General features: G+C 54.1%; 1 protein-coding gene across 3 annotated transcripts in view; it reads left to right on the top strand.

The window, feature by feature from the left end:
• The window catches only part of RPTOR (regulatory associated protein of MTOR complex 1), a 98,649-nt gene that overhangs the window by 66,994 nt on the left and 13,522 nt on the right, over positions 1 to 18,133 (top strand). For 2 of the 3 annotated variants that reach the window (XR_012583295.1, XM_074555336.1), the window contains exons 22-30: positions 237 to 305; positions 3,704 to 3,807; positions 4,630 to 4,804; positions 5,581 to 5,691; positions 10,424 to 10,529; positions 12,733 to 12,847; positions 13,281 to 13,405; positions 15,169 to 15,273; positions 17,327 to 17,374. Coding sequence is in view for 2 of the 3 variants with exons in the window: in XM_074555336.1 (XP_074411437.1) it covers positions 237 to 305; positions 3,704 to 3,807; positions 4,630 to 4,804; positions 5,581 to 5,691; positions 10,424 to 10,529; positions 12,733 to 12,847; positions 13,281 to 13,405; positions 15,169 to 15,273; positions 17,327 to 17,374 (958 nt within the window). In the remaining variant the exon portion in view is untranslated. The remainder of the gene's footprint in view (positions 1 to 236; positions 306 to 3,703; positions 3,808 to 4,629; positions 4,805 to 5,580; positions 5,692 to 10,423; positions 10,530 to 12,732; positions 12,848 to 13,280; positions 13,406 to 15,168; positions 15,274 to 17,326; positions 17,375 to 18,133) is intronic. The other variant, XM_074555337.1, reaches the window with a different exon arrangement.

Raw genomic sequence — 18,133 nt, 5'->3', positions numbered from 1 at the left:
GCTCAGGCAAGGCTTAGGCAGACTGACCTGGATGGGTCTGTTGGAGGGCTCTGCCTTTTGCAGAAGGAGCTTTTAATGCTTCACCCTGATAAACTCTGCTCTGAACTCTGATCAGGTAAAATGAACAAATGGGGGAGGGCCCGGGCTTGTTTTAGGGTGTAAATGAGGTCTAGATCAGTCCCTGGGATAAACCTCAAGTATCCTTCAATAAATTATCCCTTTGCAAACTGATTTAGATAATGCAAGTGGGACTGGCCTGCAGACTGAAGCCACAACGGCTCTCCAACCCAGGTGAACTAGTACATGTGAGTCAGCATGCAGACCCCTGCCCCTCCTCACCCCAGCCCAGGCTGGGTGCCTAAACCTCCATCCTCATCCCATCTCATCCTGGGGGTGCCAGGATGTCCTGGAGGTGCCACCCTGGGGCAGAGCTGCTCCCTGCCCGGGCCCGGCCGCCCCAGGGCATCCTCTCACCCCGTGCCTGCCCTGGCTGGGCACAGAAAGCTCTGTGGGACCCTTTCTGGCCTCTCAAGCATCCAGACCATGAGCCATTGCAATGGGAGCTCTCTTACTGGGCCTTTCCAGGGAATGAGCCCAGATCCTCAGCCCAGGGCTGCAGTAAGAGATGCCAGCATTGTGCACTGCCATCCTAATGCCTCAGAGATCTCTGCTTGGAAACCACTTTATCTCTTGAGACAGTAGTTACTGACTTGGACTCTGGTTTGTTCGTGCCAGTGAGTGGTAAGGGCTGGGTTTGGGACAGGATTCTCTTGGCAGTGGGGGCAGCAAGCTCAGCCCTTCCCTGGAGAGACAGGGGTACAACAACTGACAGGCTGGAGGTGCCAAACAGGGCAAGAAGGAAAGGAAAGGGTGGAAAAATTCCCTCTCTCTGCTCTAGATGCATGAAACTATTTCAGTTCTGTGTTTGGAAGGCTCTTTGCAAAATGAGATGTTGCTCCTGCTGTTAAAAGGGACATGAAGAGGAAGCAGATCTGCTTTTCCTGACCCAAATGTGTTCTCAGGAGTTGCTCCCTGGCCAGTGGAGGGGTGGGTCAGTGTCAGCACTGGTGCCCACGCTGCTGTGCCAGCAGGAGCTGTGGCCATGCTGCTGTCACATCCCTGGGGAGGGCTGATGGCTCTGGCACGGGAGGGCCTGGCTGTGCTGTGCTGACCCAAACCCAGAGCTCAGTAAGAGATGCCCCTGGGACTCTGCATCTCACCCTGCACGCTGGGCCAGCTGCTCTGCCCCTGCTTCCTAAGGCAACAGCTCTTCCAGCAGCCTTGGAAACCAGGAAGCATTCCCACTGACAAGGGCTGGATCTGGGGATGCTTCAGGGAACAAAAGTGTTTGTTCTCCTTTGCCTTAGCCCCGAGTGCCCTAAGGACAGCGTCGCTCCTTGGTCGTGCTGTGCATGTGGGGGCTTTGCTTTGGCCAGCACCACCTGCCTTGGGTGGCTTCTGACGAGGCTTTGTGATGGAACCAAACCCCCAAACTACAACAAACAGGCTGTGAGCTGTGGGCATCCCCAGCACAGGGGGCTGTGAGGCTCAGACCCTGCCCTGGCCATTGCCGGTGCTGTTCTGTGCTGTGGGTCCTCAAGAGCTCTGTGGGAGCTTCTAACAAGGCTTTGTGATGGAACCAAACCCCCAAACACAGCAAACAGGCTGTGAGCTGCCCAGCACAGGGGGCTGTGAGGCTCAGACCCTGCCCTGGCTGTTCCCAGTCCCATTCTGGCCATGCCATGAGCAGTGCTACGAGAGCTCAAGGCTCTGTGGGAGCTCAAGCAGGAGCTGGCCAGTGTCTGATGCAAATCAGTGACAATTAAATCCTTGCTAAGTGTGTCCTGAGACCTCTCCTTCGTGCTGCTGGAGCTTGCTGGATGTGGAAGGCAGCTCTGGACGTGGGCACTGCTCCTCCCCGGTGTGTGCATCGCTGCCCACTCGGGGGCTGAATTTTACCAGTGAATGCAAACAAAAATTGTTTTCCTTGCTTAAACAAAAATACTGCCTCAGGTGATGTAAAACACTTGAATGTTCCAGGGGTTTCATATTTTGGTTTAATTACTGTAAAATTCAGGGAAGGAGAGGCTTTGTTTTGGAGCTGGGCCAGCTGAGGTTTTCTTCCTTTGGCAGAGCTGAGCAGAACCCAGCTCTGAGTCTGGGGGGCCTGGCTGGGGCTGGGGGCTTCAGTGGCAAACTCTCCATGGGGTTCCACATCTGGAGAGTGCTGGGGGACTAAAGATTGCAGAACCATGCAATGGTTTGGGTGGGAAGGGACCTTAAAGCCCATCCTAGGGCGGGGACACCCCACTGGCCCTGGTGCCCCAAGCCCTGCCCAGCCTGGCCTTGGGCACTGCCAGGGATCCAGGGGCAGCCCCAGCTGCTCTGGGCACCTGTGCCAGGGCCTGCCCACCCTGCCAGGGGAGAATTTCTCCTGCCTGTCCCATCCCAGCCCCTCTGGAGACATTCAAAGTGACACTTTCCTGTGTCACCTGCTCCAGGTGGCCCTGCCCTGGCAGGGGTGTGACCTGGGTGATGTGCAGAGTCCCTGCCAAGCCCAGTGCTCTGTGATTGTGTGATTGCAGTTCTCAAAGGAGAGCAGCGTGTCCTGCCCAGGATGTTGCTGGAGCCAGGGCTGTGGGTCTGTTCCTGCAGAAGGGCTGGGGCTGTGCTGGGTGTGAGCAGCCGGTGTGTGGGCAGCCCAGGCGTGCAGCCTTCCTGTGGGAGCTGCTGCTGCTCTGTTCCCCGGCCTCATTAGGCACTGCTGGGCCTCTCCCAGCCTCTGCTGCCCTGCCTTTGGTGGTGATGGTGCACATGGGAATGGGGCAGTTCTCCTGCCCAGCCTGAGCCTTGGAAAACGCCCAGCCCTGCTTTTGTGAGCACCAAAACAAACAGCAAGGGCCCAGGGCTCAGTGCAGGCCTCTAGAGACTTGCTGAAATCAAAAAGGCTAAAGAGGGAAGTTTGCTTCAGTCCAGGCTGCTTTGTCCAGGTGTTTTTAATGGAGGCTGAATCACAGAATCATTTAGGCTGGAAAAGCCCTCTGAGCCCATCCACTCTGAGCATTCCCCCAGCACTGCCAGGGCCACCATGACCATGTCGCCAAGTGCCACATCCACATGGCTGTTAAATCCCTTCAGGGATGGGGACTCCAGCACTGCCCTGGGCTGGACAGCCCTTCCAGGGAAGGAATTTTCCCCAGTATCCAGCCTGACCCTCCCCTAGCACCACCTGAGGCCATTTCCTCTTGTCCTGTTGTCCCCTGGGAGCAGAGCCCAGCTGCCCCCTCCTGTCAGGGCGTTGTGCAGAGCCAGATCCCCCTGGGCCTCCTTTCCTCCAGGCTCGGAATGTGCTTTATGAATTATGGTCATGGTGAGAGCTGCAGGACTCAGTCCTGAGGTGTGAGGGCCAGCCTGGTGGCTGTGGGGGCACTGAGGGGGCCCAGGCTGTGCCCCTGCCCTGTGTTTGGGGTGCAGGGCAGGTCCTGGCTGCAGCCACAGGCACTCTGGGGTAATGCTCCTGCCCGAGCCAGCAGTGGGAGCAGCTGGAGCTGGGGGCAGCCTGGGGGCTTTGTTCTGCCCCCCAGCCATAGGGAGCTCCCTCCCTGCCCTGGGTGGCCGTGCCAGGCTGTGCCAGGCCATGCCAGGGCTGTGCCGGGCCATGCCAGGCCGTGCCAGCTGCTCAGGCCCCCTGTGTTCTCCCCAGGCCACGGTGAACGCTCGCCCCCAGCGCATCCTGGACACCTCCTCGCTGACCCAGTCAGCCCCTGCCAGCCCCACCAACAAGGGGATGCACATCCACCAAGTGGGGTAAGTGCAGCCCAACCTTCCAGCGCTTTCCAGCACCTTCTGGGGGTGGGCTGGGTGCTCCCTGCCCTGCCCCATCCCAGGGAGCTGCCCAGGGACAGGGAATGGGGGTGAGGTGTCCAGGAGGGAAAGCTCTGGGAAAAGGGGGGAGTTTCTGCCTGTTTTCCTTTAGGGCAGAGAGTAACAAGCCCACTGGGTATCAGCTGAACTAAAAGGAGGAGGTGCTGCTTGGCTGCTTTTACCTTTCCCAAATTCCCAGTGACGTCTGAGCTGTGCCTGCTGCACTTGGAGCTGATAAAAGCTGGGGTTAACTGATGGACAAATCACCTGCCTGAGCTGCAGGGAAACAGAGACTGCTGGGGGCAAAGCTGGGGGCTGAGAATGGGAATATTGCCCAAAACAACTCTCCAAGAGAAAACAGCACACGTTAGATCTGCTGGTTCCGTACCCAGTGTGCACCAGTGAGATCCCAACAGAGGGCCCACCTTAAATTCAAATGGTTTTGAATGGTTTTGAATTCAGTCTCTGGTCAGGGTGACTTAGGTCAGGCATCACAGGTTGCCAGAACATTGAGGTTCATCCTCTGGAGTTGGCACAGTCAGAGCATTGAGGTTCATCCTCTGGAGTTGGCACAGTCAGAGTTCTCTCTTGGTTTGGGCTGGGTTTGGCCTTTGGAGGGGACATGGGAGCTGTGATGTGTCTGCAGAGGAGGCACCACAGCGAAACACAAACCTTGTGAGAAGGAAACAAAGTGAAAATGACACAATACACACATAAACCTCATGTGCAGCGATACCCAAAGCCTGTCCATGCTCTGTCCCTCAGAGGGTCCCCTCCCACCACGAGCACCAGCAGCTCCAGCCTGACCAACGAGGTGCCCAAGCCGGCGGTGAGCCGGGAGCTGCAGCGCCCCAGCGTCACCAACGTGGGCGTCCAGTACACCCCCCACTCCCACCAGTTCCCCAGGACAAGGAAAATGTTCGACAAAGGCCCAGAGCAGGTAAGGAGGCTGCTCTGACAGCCTCTCCCCACTGGGGTTTGTCCCACTTTCTGCTGGTTGTGGTTTATTTCTGTGCATCCCTCGTTTGCTTCCAGCTGCTGCTAATCCAGGTTGGCTGCCTCGAAGCAGCCAAATAAAAATTGATTAATTTATTTTCTTCAGGATAAATTGTGTTTTACAGCTTTTGATAGGGCATTATTCACTTCTGCCACTAAGCAGTGTGTCTAATCAGAGTCCATGGCTTAGTGCTCTGTAAACATTTGTGTGCCTGAGTGACACCCCAGAGGCGGATCCCTGACCCTCAGGGCTCTCCAGCCCCAGCAGCAGCAACACCTTCCTTCTCTGGGCTTTGGCAGCAGCAGGATTGTATTTCTGAAAGCTGAAACCTGAGGGAGTGGAGCAGCTTTTCCCTTTTCCCTTGGGGTGTCCTGTGCTGTGAGACAGACACTCATCCACCTTGGCACCAGCTGTGTCTGGATCCTGAGTCATCCTCGCTGCTTCCCACACCCCATCCCTGGGACAGAACTGCTCTGGGACCTCCCTGAGGTGCCTTGGGGCTGCTCCAGCCCAAACCTGCAGCTGAGGGAGTGTGCACCTTTGCAAGGAGTGACCATAACCCTGACCAGATGTGCAGAGTGACCATAACCCCGATCCCAGAGCTGGGTGTGCAGAGTTCCCTGTCCTGGGCACTGTGTGTGAGGGGTTGGTGCCTGGCTGGGGCAGGGGGTGTCCCTGGGGTGTCCCTGCAGGGGCTGAGCCCTGTGCCCTCCCCACAGACAGCTGATGATGCTGATGATGCCGTGGGACACAAGAGCTTCATCTCGGCCGCGGTGCAGACGGGGTTCTGCGACTGGAGCGCCAAGTACTTCGCCCAGCCCGTGATGAAGGTAACCCTGCTGAGCCCTGCCAGCCCTGCCCTGCCTCCCTTTTCCTTCCTGGGGAGGCCGAGGAGTGGATCTCCTTCCATCCTGCTGCTCCTGTCAGTAACAGTGAGCAGAGTGTCAGGAAAGCTAATCCACAAACACCAGAGGTTTATGTCCAAAAGGAGGCAGAGGAGTCCTTTGACTTCATTGGAATAAAGGGAGAGGCCATGGGGCATTGCCCTGGGGTCTCTCCAATTTTTGGAGGATGCAGCCTCCTTTTTATCTCAATTTCCCAGCCACATTTCCCTTCTCTCTTTCCCCATTTCTGAGGTTCTGGAGAGGTTCAGACTTCCCAAAACACCTCACACCAAAGATTCCCCTCTAATGTACAACCCTCCCTTTTAATTTTTAATTCTTATGGAATTTAGGGGTTTTTCTTCCCCGTTGTTTCTTTCATCTTTCAATGTCTAATTTAATTTATCAGCTAACCTAAAATTTATTTGTAAAAGCAAATATCTTTTTCCATCCATCAATCAGTGCAATCCTTCCCATTGTTTCTTTTATCTCGCAGTGCTGGTTTTATCTATGTTTGGAAAGACAAATCTGCCATTCCTCTCAAGAGAGAGCCCAAGGGTCGCTGAGGGTGGGACAGGCAGAGCCCAGGGGGAAAAGCTCAGCTGCCCATGGAGCAGAGCCCACAAAAACCAAAGGAATGAGGAGAGGTTCTGTGTCAGACCCCCCAGCTTTGCCTGGCTGCACTGCAGAGCTGTTCATCTGAAATGCTGGGCTTCTCTGCATATAGAACATTGCATTATGGCTAAAATGAATTGGTTTTTACAGTAAATAAATGGAATAATGAAGGCCCTATTTCCCAGAAAGGGCAGTGAGAGGCTGGAGAAGGAGAGATGCTGTTTTCTGTCTGAGCTGGCTGTGGTAAAGAGGCAGAGCAGTGCTGGGGAGCTGCCCTGGGGCAGGACAGACCCTGTGCCCCTTTCAGGTGGGGTTTGGGAGCTGTGCTCTGCTCCAGCACTGACACCCTTAACTCACACAGGAGAGAGTGAGGGTGGCTGCATGCCCAGAGTGCCTGGGGAGGACTGGGGAGCATTATTGTTGGGGCTTCAAGTCTAAAATAATGTAAGAATTTGTGTTAAAGCAAAGAATAAGGGTGGTGATGACAAATTTACATCCAGGTCTCTTCAGAAGTGATTTGTTTGGGTAACTGAATTCTCTGTGTGTGAAGTGAGAGAGAAACTGAAACCTTGTTCCAGGAAGAACTCAAACCAGAGCTCTTAAGAGATGGGCAGAGATATCAGTGACTGGAAAGAGAAGCTGTTAAATTCCCAGAATGTTTTAGCTGCTAAATTCCCAGAATGTTTCATTCAGCCAAAGCTCAGGTTTCAGGTTCAAGTATGAAACAGAAGAAGCAGTAAATCTCCCTCATTAAAGGCAGCTTCCAGGTGCTCTGGGAGTCTCAGGGAGCCTGGAGGTGTCAGGGCTTGGAGCAGCATCTCTGGCATGGAGGGGTTGCCATGAGCAGGGCGGTGCCAGGCTCCATCAATGCCCTCCACAGCGTGTTTGTGTCCCTGAGAGAATGAGGAAATAAATGGTTTTAGTGCTGCCTGCTCGGAGGGGCTGAGCCATCACCGGGAGTTCAGCTGCTGGGCTGGGATAATTCCAGGTTTAGGGCTATCAGAGCAGGGCAGGCTCTGCGTTTCCAGAGGGAATCACCAGCGAGGCATTGCCTGACACTTCCTGAGCTGCTGTGAATTCTGAAATTCCCAATTCTGAGATTCCCTCTCTGCTGAAGCCACCGGGTAATTCCTCAGGGCACATCTGGGCTGTGGGGCTGCCTGGCCAAGCTTCCACCAGGGCTTCTTCTCCCCAAGATGAGCTTCAGAGCCTTGATTCAACCCAGACCAGGGCACAGGAGGAGGAAGATGATGTCTGAGCTCTTAGTTCTTATTAAAATCATTTGTCTGCTCCCTAAGAAAACTCTTCCCGGGGAAGAGGGGGGGTCTTTATTAATAGAATAAATCAGATTAGGCAGCCAGGCACGGGCAGGGGCAGTGGGGACATGGGGAGCTCTGTGGGGGAGTGGCTTTACTACTACTTCCTGCACATAAAATAGACTAAATTGCTTCAGGGGAGGCAATAAGGAACGTGGAGCATTCCTGTGCTAATTCACAGCAGCCAGGGAGAGGAGAGGCATGGGAAGGGGAATTTTCCCAGGGAGAGGAGCAGGGCACAGCCCTGGCTCTGGAGGAGCTCCCGAGCTGGGAATTCCAGCTGGTGAGCTCTGGGTGAAGCTTGGAGAGAACAAAATCTGTGTTTTCTTATCACACAAGGGAGAGCATTGATCTTCCGCAGCGTTGGAAGGCCAAGGAGAGGGGAAGGCCAAGGAGAGGGAGTTTCCTGCAGGTGTTCCCTGCCCTGGCAGGGGATTGTAGGTGATTTGGGGGCTGGGCTGGCTGCTCTGTGTGCAGGCACTGCAGAGTTTCTCTCTGAGAACTTTCCCTGGGGTTTCTTGGCTGGAAGTCAGGAGTGACAGCTCGGGTGTGCCTGAGTTTCCATGGAGTCCCTGTTCCTGCAGCAACAGGGAACAGTCCTGCCTGGTGGCTGCTGCCTTTTGGGAGCTTCAGCCTCAGGAAAAAGGCAGAGAGAGAAGAGCACCAAGTGCTGATGGAGAAATGACATTGATGCTTCATTCCAGCCGTTCCTTTGGAGCTGCTGCTGCCTTCATAAACAGGGAAAGACAAGACAACTGTTCCTGTAATGAATAAACATAAAATGACTGTGAGTGCATCTTAGTCATATTTAATTGATGAATTTAGTTTTGCTTCATGGACCTTGCCCTGAGAATGCTCTCACTGGAAAGACTGAGGGATTAATTTCCAGTGTAAATCAGGGGCTCTGTTTCAAGCCATCACTCCAGGTTTGATTTATTGATTATCTAATCAAATGAACGGAGAGAGGAAAAGCTGCACTGGAAATGCTCCCTGTGCCAGGAGGAGCAGGTCCCTGCCCAGCTCTGGGCTCTGCAGAAGCTTTTCCTGTCCCTGCAGCCCCTGGTGGCTCAGGGCTGTGCTGGGAGCCACGGGGTGCAGGAAAGCCTCGGTGCCAGCTGTCAGGAAGTCCCGAGGCAGGGAGAGCAGAGCCAGCATCTGTTGTTTGCAGGGCTGGCAGAACATGCAGGCAGGAGCTGGGAAGGATCCTGGAAGGTGAGAATTACATAAGCAGCCCTCCCTGCTCAGTCCTGCCGGGGCTGCTGCGCTCTGCCTTGGCCCTGGGTGCTGGGAGAGGAGGGGGATCCTGCCCTGCTGCAGGAATGGGAGCCAGGGAGAGCTGGATTAACCTCTGGGGCTCGTGCCAAGGGCTCCCTGCTCCCCTCCTGGCTCCCACTGGGCTCAGAGAGGGAAAACTCTGCTGGGAGGGTTCAGCAGCTGCTCCCTGCCCGGGGGAAGGATCTGTCATGGTTCCCATCCTGCAGCTGGAGCGTGGCCAGAGCTGGCCTTGGTGCTTCCATGGATCCTCCCTCCCTCCCTCCTGGCAGGATTGTCCCCAGAGCCACACGGGTGGGTGGGTGGGTGGGTGGGTGTGGGGGCCAGGACAGCCCTCACCTGCCTGCTCTTACCCTGCCCTGCTGGGCCAAGGCTCCTTCTTGGGCTTGCTTTAATTTATTCCCAGAGAAGCTGGGTTTTCATTAAGGTGTAGGTGTCATCTCTCCCCTCTCAAATTCCTTTGATGTATTTTAGCTCAGGTTTGTTTATTGCTTTTCATTAGGGGTCGTTTGTCATTGCTTGTCTAATAGGTGTTGTGCTGAAATGAAGTGCTTTTTCTTTGCCAGGAGGAAAGGTGGAGGGTGGGCTTTTATTTTTTATTTATTTTACAGAAGCAGAAGTCCAACTCAGTAGCAGCAGTTTTCCAAAGGATAGCATTGTTTGAAGGCAGTGTTTGTAATAGTGACAGATGATTTAAGGACTTTCTTACAGGGTTTTTTGTAGGGAATTTGTCTTCCTTTTCCAAGAGTTACTCCTTTGGAGCAACCAGCACCAAAGGAAGCTGGATCAGAACCCTGTGGCTCAGCTCCTTAATTGATCCGAGGATGGTTCTGGAGCAGGGGAGGTTTGGATAATTCTTTAAGTATGAAAAACACCTCATACATAGCTCCTGCCATGGTTTGGGGTCATATCTCAGGAGTTTATTCCTGAATAAGGTGGGAATAGCCATGGTGGGAGCAGCACTGGGGCTGGCCCCGTGCCTGGAGCACAGGTTTTGTAGGGGAGCCATGGAGTGCTGAAACCTGGAGCTGTGGGTGTGAGTAAATATCATCAAATGGCTCAGGGTGGCTGTGACTGCAGGGCCACTCTCCACTTTCAGGAGGAAGTTTGTGTATAACCAAAGCCAGGTGACACAGGGGCATCGTTTTCAGACCAGGGAACCAGAACAGGGCAGTTCCTGGTAAATGGTGGTGGGAACCTGAACATCCCGGGGATTTGGGAGTGTGGCCATGCCCTGCTCGGCCAGCAGCCCTTGATGAGCAGGAAAAGAAAGGTTTCAGTGTGTTCTGAGCTGGCTGTACAGGGCTGGGCTCCCTCTTTGATCTCGGCTTGCTGCGTGATGCTGAGGAACACAGGGAGAGGAATCTGCTGTACCCAGACCAGACCCACAGCGCTCAGAGGGGACAGGAGGGACTGGGGCATCACCCAGCCAGCTCCTGGGGGTCACAGCTCCTGTGTGTGTGTGTCCTGTGCTGCAGATCCCTGAGGAGCACGACCTGGAGAGCCAGATCCGCAAGGAGCGGGAGTGGCGCTTCCTGCGCAACGCGCGCGTCAGGAAACAGGCGCAGAAGATCATCCAGAAGGGTGAGTGCTGGGGCTGGGAGCCCCAATTAGCCCTGGGCCCAATTAGGGATGGCCCCCTGCAGCCCCTCTGCTGCTGAGGGCAGGTGCTCCAGCTGCTGCGGGTGTTCTTTGCTCCTGCAGATGTTTCCTATCTGCTGCAGGTGTTTCCTATCTCCTGCAGGTGTTTCCTATCTGCTGCAGGTGTTTCTTATCTCCTGCAGGTGTTTCCTATCTCCTGCAGGTGTTTCCTGTCTGCTGCAGGTGTTTCCTATCTCCTGCAGGTGTTTTCTGCTCCTGCAGGTGTTTCCTATCTCCTGCAGGTGTTTCCTGTCTGCTGCAGGTGTTTCCTATCTCCTGCAGGTGTTTCCTGTCTGCTGCAGGTGTTTCCTATCTCCTGTAGGTGTTCCCCATCTCCTGCAGGTGTTTCCCAGCTGTTGCAGATGTTTTCCACTTACTGCAGGTGTTCCCCAGCTCCTGCAGGTGTTCCCCAGCTCCTGCAGGTGTTCCCCATCTCCTGCAGGTGTTTCCTATCTGCTGCAGGTGTTCCCCATCTCCTGCAGGTGTTTCCCAGCTGTTGCAGATGTTTTCCACTTACTGCAGATGTTCTCCTGCCCCTGCAGGTGTTCCCATCTCCTGTAGGCGTTCCCTGCTCTGCAGGTGTTTCCCTGCTGTTCCTGCAGGTGTTCCCAGCTGGTGTTCCTGCAGGTGTTCCCAGCTGCTGCCCCACCTCTCTGCTCTCAGCTGCTGCCTTTGGTCACCAGCTCAGCCTCTGCCTTTAAGGGGATGGAGGGTGCAATGCTGGAGGGTCAAATCCAGAGCTGCAGGCTCAGGGGTTTGTGGGACAGACGTGGTCAGGAGGCACCTCAGGGATGTCTCTCACCTTCTCTGCTCTGCTGAGCTCTCTGGGTGCTGGTTTGCCCCTTGCACCCCATTTTGTTTGGGGTATTTGTGTGTGTGCTGCTCCCACCGTGCCCCAGGTCTGTGCTGCATCAGCAGGAGCTCCCCAGGGACCTGGGGCCGAATCTCTGGGGCTCTCTGAGGCAGCTTTGGGCTGGAATCCTCTCAGCACAGGAATTTATTCGAGTAAAGTGGAGCCTAACGAGGCTTCCTGAGGAATTTGCATTGCTCAGCTTTTCCCTGCCCCGAGCAGCAGAGGCTGGGGAGCCTCAGTTCCAGCAGCTCCTGGTGCCTCCCCAAGGCATTCCCAGAGCAGGGCTGGGGGCTGCTCCTCCCAGGGATGCTCCTGGAGGCACACAGGGCTGCAAACCCCGTGTGCTGAAGGAAAAGTGCCCAGGGCTCAGCCCTGCCACTGGGAGGCTGCTCCTGTGAGTGCAGAGTGGAGCTTCACACCAGGAAACTGCAGAATATCATCAGCCAGAGAAATGCAGCAGTGATCCTGGAGCCCAGGAGATGGCCTGGCAGATCTGATGGAATACAAAGAAGGGGATTTTTCATGCTTGCCTGGAGAAGTTAAATCTCTTTCTAGACAGTGTTCATATTTGGTTGCTTGACCTGAGTGACTGAAATGCCACTATCCATTAAAAAAATAATGAAAACGTGAAATATTAAAAAGAATTAAAATAGACTTACAAGCTTTTAATGAAAATTAGATTCAATGGATGCATTCTAAAACAAACTCGGGTTGAATGGATGTCTCCTGGGCTTAGGGGTTTGTGTGATGAATTCAGAGAGTGCCAGAACCCAGCAGTGCTGGGGTCCCAGCACTGTTTGTGAATAGCAAACTGCTCTGAGGACAAGATGGGAAAAGTCTTTACCCATCATTTTAAGGTCTCCATGGAAAATACATTTTTCATTTGCAAATTAACCTAAAATTTAAGGGGACTCAAATGGAAGGTTCAATAAATAATCCACAAGCTACAGTGAAATGCTGTATCTTAAACTGAAAAAAAAAAAAAAGGGCATTTTCATATTTTGTATTTTGAATAGTGTTGGTTTTCCCCTCAACACAAACTGGCATTTCCCCAGGTGTGGCTGGGCTTTTCTCTTTGCTTGCAGTGTGTGACAAACCCCCTTTGAAGGATGAAGGGTTTGTCACCACAGTTCTTGGTTTAGGCCTCAAGAGCTGAGACAATTGGGGGTCTGAGAAACCCCTGGGAGGGCTGGGGAGGGTTCTGGTGGGAACTGGGGTGGGTTCCTGGTGGCACTGGGAGCTGGGGCTCTGCAGGCCATTCCAGGTGTGAGCTGAGCTGCTGCTCTCCCCCAGGCATCTCCCGGCTGGACGATCAGATCTTCCTCAACAGGAACCCAGGCGTGCCCTCCGTGGTGAAATTCCACCCCTTCACCCCCTGCATCGCTGTGGCTGACAAGGACAGCATCTGGTGAGGGCTGGGGACGTGGGACAGCAGCTCTGAGGGCTGGGGACGTGGGGCACAGTATCTGCTGACGGCTGGGGACACATCAGGGACAGCTGTGCCCCTGTCCTGGCTCTCTCTCAGAGCTGCAGGTGTTGAGATCCTGCCCTGGCAGGGTGGGCAGGCCCTGGTGCCCAGAGCTGCCCCTGGATCCCTGGCAGTGCCCAAGGCCAGGTTGGACACTGGCAATTGGACACCCTGGGACAGTTGGGGTGTCCCTGCCATGGCAGGGGTGGCACTGGGTGGGCTTTGAGGTCATTCCAATCCAAACCATTCCATGATTCTGTGATGTGTTATTAATCCAACCATGCCAAACTGCAAAGGAGAGATCCCAGACTGGGTAAGGAGTCTCTGCAGCTGGCACAGAGAGCTGGAAGCTCAGTGTTTGTTCCTCCCACAGCTTCTGGGACTGGGAGAAGGGGGAGAAGCTGGATTACTTCCACAACGGGAACCCCCGGTACACGCGGATCACGGCCATGGAGTACCTGAACGGGCAGGACTGCTCCCTGCTGCTCACTGCCACAGGTGAGGGGCCCTGCACAGCACACTGTGTCCCACGGGGGCTGGGGACACTGCCAGCCCAGCTGAGCTGCTCTGCACCCTCTTCTGGCCCCTCCAATCCGCTCCCAGCCCCATCTTCCCCATTGTGTGGTTATTAATTGTTGTGGGTCTCCAGGACGAGGTGAGAGGTGAGAATTGACTCTAAGTCTTAGAAGGCTGATTTATTATATTATGATAGTCTATTCTATTCTATTCTATTCTATTCTATTCTATTCTATTCTATAAAAATGATATACTAAAACTATGCTAAAGAAAGAGAAAGGAGCCATCAGAAGGCTAGAAAAGAATGAATAATAAAATCTTGTGACTGACCAGAGAGTCTGACACAGCTGGAACTGGGATTGGTCATTAATTAAAAACAATTGACATGGAACCAATCAAAGATGCACTTGTTGGTAAGCACCCTCCAAAGCACATTCCAGAGGGACAGAACATGGAGAAGCTGAAGCTTCCCAGGAGAAGGAATCCTGGCAAAGGGATTTTTCAGAGGATATCACAGTGACAGCCCTGCACTGACCTCCTGCTCTCAGCTCAGGAGGATTTCCAGGCTCACACTTGCAGATTCCTGGCAGTGCTGAAACCTCTCAAGCAGAGTTTCCAAGGGCTGACCAGTCCAACACCTGCTGAAGCTGTTCCCAGCTGAGTCTCTGCTTGTTGTCATTGCATTGTGGTCACCCCTGCTGTGGCACACCTGGGGAAAGGTGATTCCAGCTGGATAAAGGTGATTCCAGCTGGGGAAAGGTGATTTCAGCTGGATAAAAGTGATTTCAGATGAGGAAAGGTGGTTTCACTGGATAAAGGTGATTTCAGCTGGATAAAGGTGATTCCAGCTGGAGAAAGGTGATTCCAGGTGGATAAATGTGATTCCAGCTGGAGAAAGGTGATTTCACTGGGGAAAGGTGATTTCACTGGATAAAGCTGATTTCACTGGATAAATCTGCTGCCCAGAGCTGAAACTGTGCAGCAGCAAAGCACAGGAGCTGCAGCTCTGTTCCATGAGCAGGCAGGGCTCAGCCTCAGCACCAAAGCCCCAGGTGGTTCTGGGTTTCCCTCCAGCCCCTGTCTCACCTGGGCAGGGGCTGCAGGAGGAGACCTGGCCCAGAGGCTCTGCAGAGCTGTGAGTCAGATTGCTCCTCTCCCAAGGAACCATTCCAACCTGGCACTCAGAGTGTTTTCAGCAGCTCCTCCTGCTCAACTGCACAGGTTGGGTGGAATTAAGGGAGGGGGAAGGGGAGCTGAGAGAGCCTTCAGGACATATTTCTTTCAATTTATTGATTCTTAGCACAAAAGTTTCACAGATGGGGAGCAAATTGAAAAAAATACACAATGTTCTTGAAAGATTTGCTGCTGATGGGCTGGGCTTTGATGCTGCTGCCTCTGTGGGGCTGTTCTGTGTTGAGTGGGTACTTGTGTGGCCCTCGGCACCAATCCAGAGATGAATCCTGCAGAAAATGAATGTCAAGGAAATGGAGAGACACTGAATGTCAGTTGTTGTTCAAGGGAGGAGAAAAGCTCTTCCAGAACAGCTCCAGCAGAACAAAGCATGAGGTTCTGTGGATGTAAATTAGAGAGGGAAAACAACCCCAACAGGAGGTGTTCAATGACACTCTGGGCTTTGGGGTCTGTGTGACTTCAGCTCTGCTTCTCCTCTCCTTCCTGGAGCATGAGGGGCTGCAGCACCACCAGTGACTTTGCTTTGTGCTCTTTCTTCCCCTGTGCTCCCCCAGACGATGGTGCCATCAGGGTGTGGAAGAACTTTGCAGACCTGGAGAAGAACCCAGAGATGGTGACAGCCTGGCAGGGGCTGTCAGACATGCTGCCAACCACACGAGGTGGGTGCCACTGAGCTTTCTTGGGGGAAAAGCTGAAAACCAGCCTTGGTGCAGCTTCGTGGGTGGCACCTGTGACCTCCTTCAGCCCCAGCTCCCACTCTGGCTCCTGTTCTTCCCTGGTTGTTGTGGGTCAGGAGGGGGCAGAGGGACGTGTGCTCTAAATCTGGCACGTGCAGAAGGACAGCACAGTGAGACATTGGCCTGCTTGGAGTGCCAGGAAAGCTGGGCAGAAAAGGGTGTAAAAAGGAGCCCTGGCATCCAGCCACACGTGGGATGAAGCCAGAAAAACAGTTGGTGTAACCCTGAAATCTGTTTTAGGGCATTATGGGAGGTTTTAGGATATTACAGGAGGTTGTAGGATGTTAAAAGAGGTTTGGGGACATTTCAGGAGGTTTTAGGATATTAAAGGAGGTTCTAAGATGTTAAAGGAGGTTTTGGGATATTAAGGGAGGTTTTGGGATAGTAAGGGAGGTTTAGGATATTAAAGGAGGTTTTGGGATATTAAGGGAGGTTTTGGGATAGTAAGGTAGGTTTAGGATATTAAAGGAGGTTTTAGGATGTTAAAGGATGTTTTGGGATATTAAAGGAGGTTTCAGGATGTTAAAGGATGTTTTGGGATATTAAGGGAGGTTTTAGGACATTAAAGGAGGTTTTGCAGCATTCCAGGAGCGGGTGTTCCTCTTTCCCAGACCCCACCAGGTGCTAATGCTGCAATTCTCTGTCACTTGAACATTTCTAATCAAGGCTGCAGCTTTCCCTGGCTGTGCTGGGGCTCAGTCAGCCCTTGCTGGGATTGATGAGGAGGTGCTGGAGGAGGCCCATGCTGTGCAGGAGGTCACATGGGATGACCACCATCATTCATGCTGACCTTAAACGCTGACAGTTCTCATTTCTGAGCTGATGTGTTCATCCCAGGAGCCTGACCCAGCCCTTGCAGCTCTTCAGTGCATTTCTCTGCTGAGAGAGCTCTGGGAGCTGCCTGCTTCCATCTGCCAGAACAGGACTGGGGGAACTTTGCAATCTCTTCTCTTTAGGATTGGGTTTTTTCCCCTTGGCTTTTCTTTCCTTTAGGGAGTGAAGCAGTCTGGGGGCTGTTTTCTGTGCCTTGCCCCTTCCCAGCACACTGGGCAGCAGAGCAGGACAGAGCTGTTTGTGGAGAGAGAAATAAATGCAGCCACTTCAAAAGAGCTAAAGTGGAGCAGGTCCCCGTGGAGATGGATGAGAGCCCTCAGAGCCATCTGTGCCAAGCCCACAGCTGGTCCAGCCCTGCTCACAGAACTCAGGATGCATTTTGGAGCTGCAGAGCTCAGGAGTTTTACTGGAGTTTGTTTGCTCCACTATTGATTTCCTTCCTCCTCTCCCAGCTTCTCCCCTGTGCCACAATGTCACACTCACCTCTGGACGGCTCTTGAGAGCAGCCAGAACTTGGCTTTCAGGGCCATTTCCACTCTCAGAGAAGGAGAGGGGAATGTGTAATACCTGAATTCATCTTCTGGGAGGGGCAGCAGCCCAGAGCAGGCACAGAACTGGCGCAGAAGTGGCACAGGCAGGCACAGAACAGGCACAGAACTGGCACAGGCAGGCACAGAACTGGCACATCCAGGCACAGAGCTGGCACAGAACAGACACAGAACTGGCACAGAACAGACACAGAACTGGCATATCCATCTCCTCTGGGAGGGCACAGCTGAGCTGGCACAGCTGCTTCCCTGCTGCCCTCCCAGCCGTGGGCACACAAACCCTGAGCCATGGCAGCAGCCCCAAGCTCCCAGGATCTCCCTCCCTGTCTGTCTGTCAGTGTGTCTGTCTGTCCTGGCAGTGCTGGCAGCAGCCCCAGCCCCAGCAGGGCTCCTTGCTCCTGCTGCCCTCCCAAAATTGCTGTGCTGCAGGGAGGGAGGGAGCCATGGGCTGCTCTGGCTGCTGCTGCTTCTCTTTCTCATTCCTCCATTGGAGTTGGTGTTTCTGCTCCCTGTCTGGGGCTGGGTTCTGCTCTGGCTGGCCCTGAGCAGCACCCCTGACCCTGTCTGTCTGTCTGTCTGTCTGTCTCCCACAGGCCTGGCCCGCAGGGTGTCCATCTACCTGGACAGAAGCAAGCAGGGAGGTGAGTGCTGCTGTTCCCTGTGCTCAGGGGGGTGGCTGGGTGGGGTTTGCTGTGCTTTGAGGGGTCTCTGGGTTCCTGTGGCTTTGGTGCCACCTGTGCCATGCCCTGCCCTGTGTCTGTGCCCATGGGGATGCAGGATCTGGGCTCCCAGGGCAGGCACAGCCCTGCTGGAGCAGGGGAACCTTCCTCAGAGTCCTGTCAGCCTCTCTGAGCCCCCTCAGCCACAGGAGGTGAGGGGGATTTGGGAATCTCTCTTCTCCAGGGACATTCAAAGCATCCCTGGGCAGAAGGGTTTGGGAGGGAGGCTCCAAATGGAGCTGCTGTGGGGCTGGCTGGGGTTTGTTTGTGAGGATCCTGTGGAAAGGAGGTGCTGGGGTTTATTCGTGAAGATCCCATGGAAAGGAGGTGCTGGGGTTTGTTTGTGAGGATCCTGTGGAAAGGAGGTGCTGGGGTTTATTTGTGAGGATCCTGTGGAAAGGAGATGCTGGGGTTTATTTGTGAAGATCCTGTGCCCAACCCCAATCCTTCTGGGATTCTGGGACTGTGACAAATGTCACAAACCCCACTCTGCTGCATGGAGGGAAGGTGGGGGAGCCCCCAGCCTTGTCCCTCAGGATCTGCAGGCTCTGTGAGGCTCTGGATGCTGGCAGGGTCCCACGGGGGTGGGCAGCAGATGGTGGATGTGTCAGGGCATGCCTGGTGCTGGGGGTGTCACCTCAGGATGCTCATCAATGATTGATCTTTGCTGACTGATCAGGG

Source organism: Zonotrichia albicollis, chromosome 19, assembly GCF_047830755.1.
Source record: "Zonotrichia albicollis isolate bZonAlb1 chromosome 19, bZonAlb1.hap1, whole genome shotgun sequence".
NCBI lineage: Eukaryota > Metazoa > Chordata > Aves > Passeriformes > Passerellidae > Zonotrichia > Zonotrichia albicollis.
Note: the sequence above shows the minus strand (reverse complement) of the source record. Positions and strands in the feature narration are given on the sequence as shown.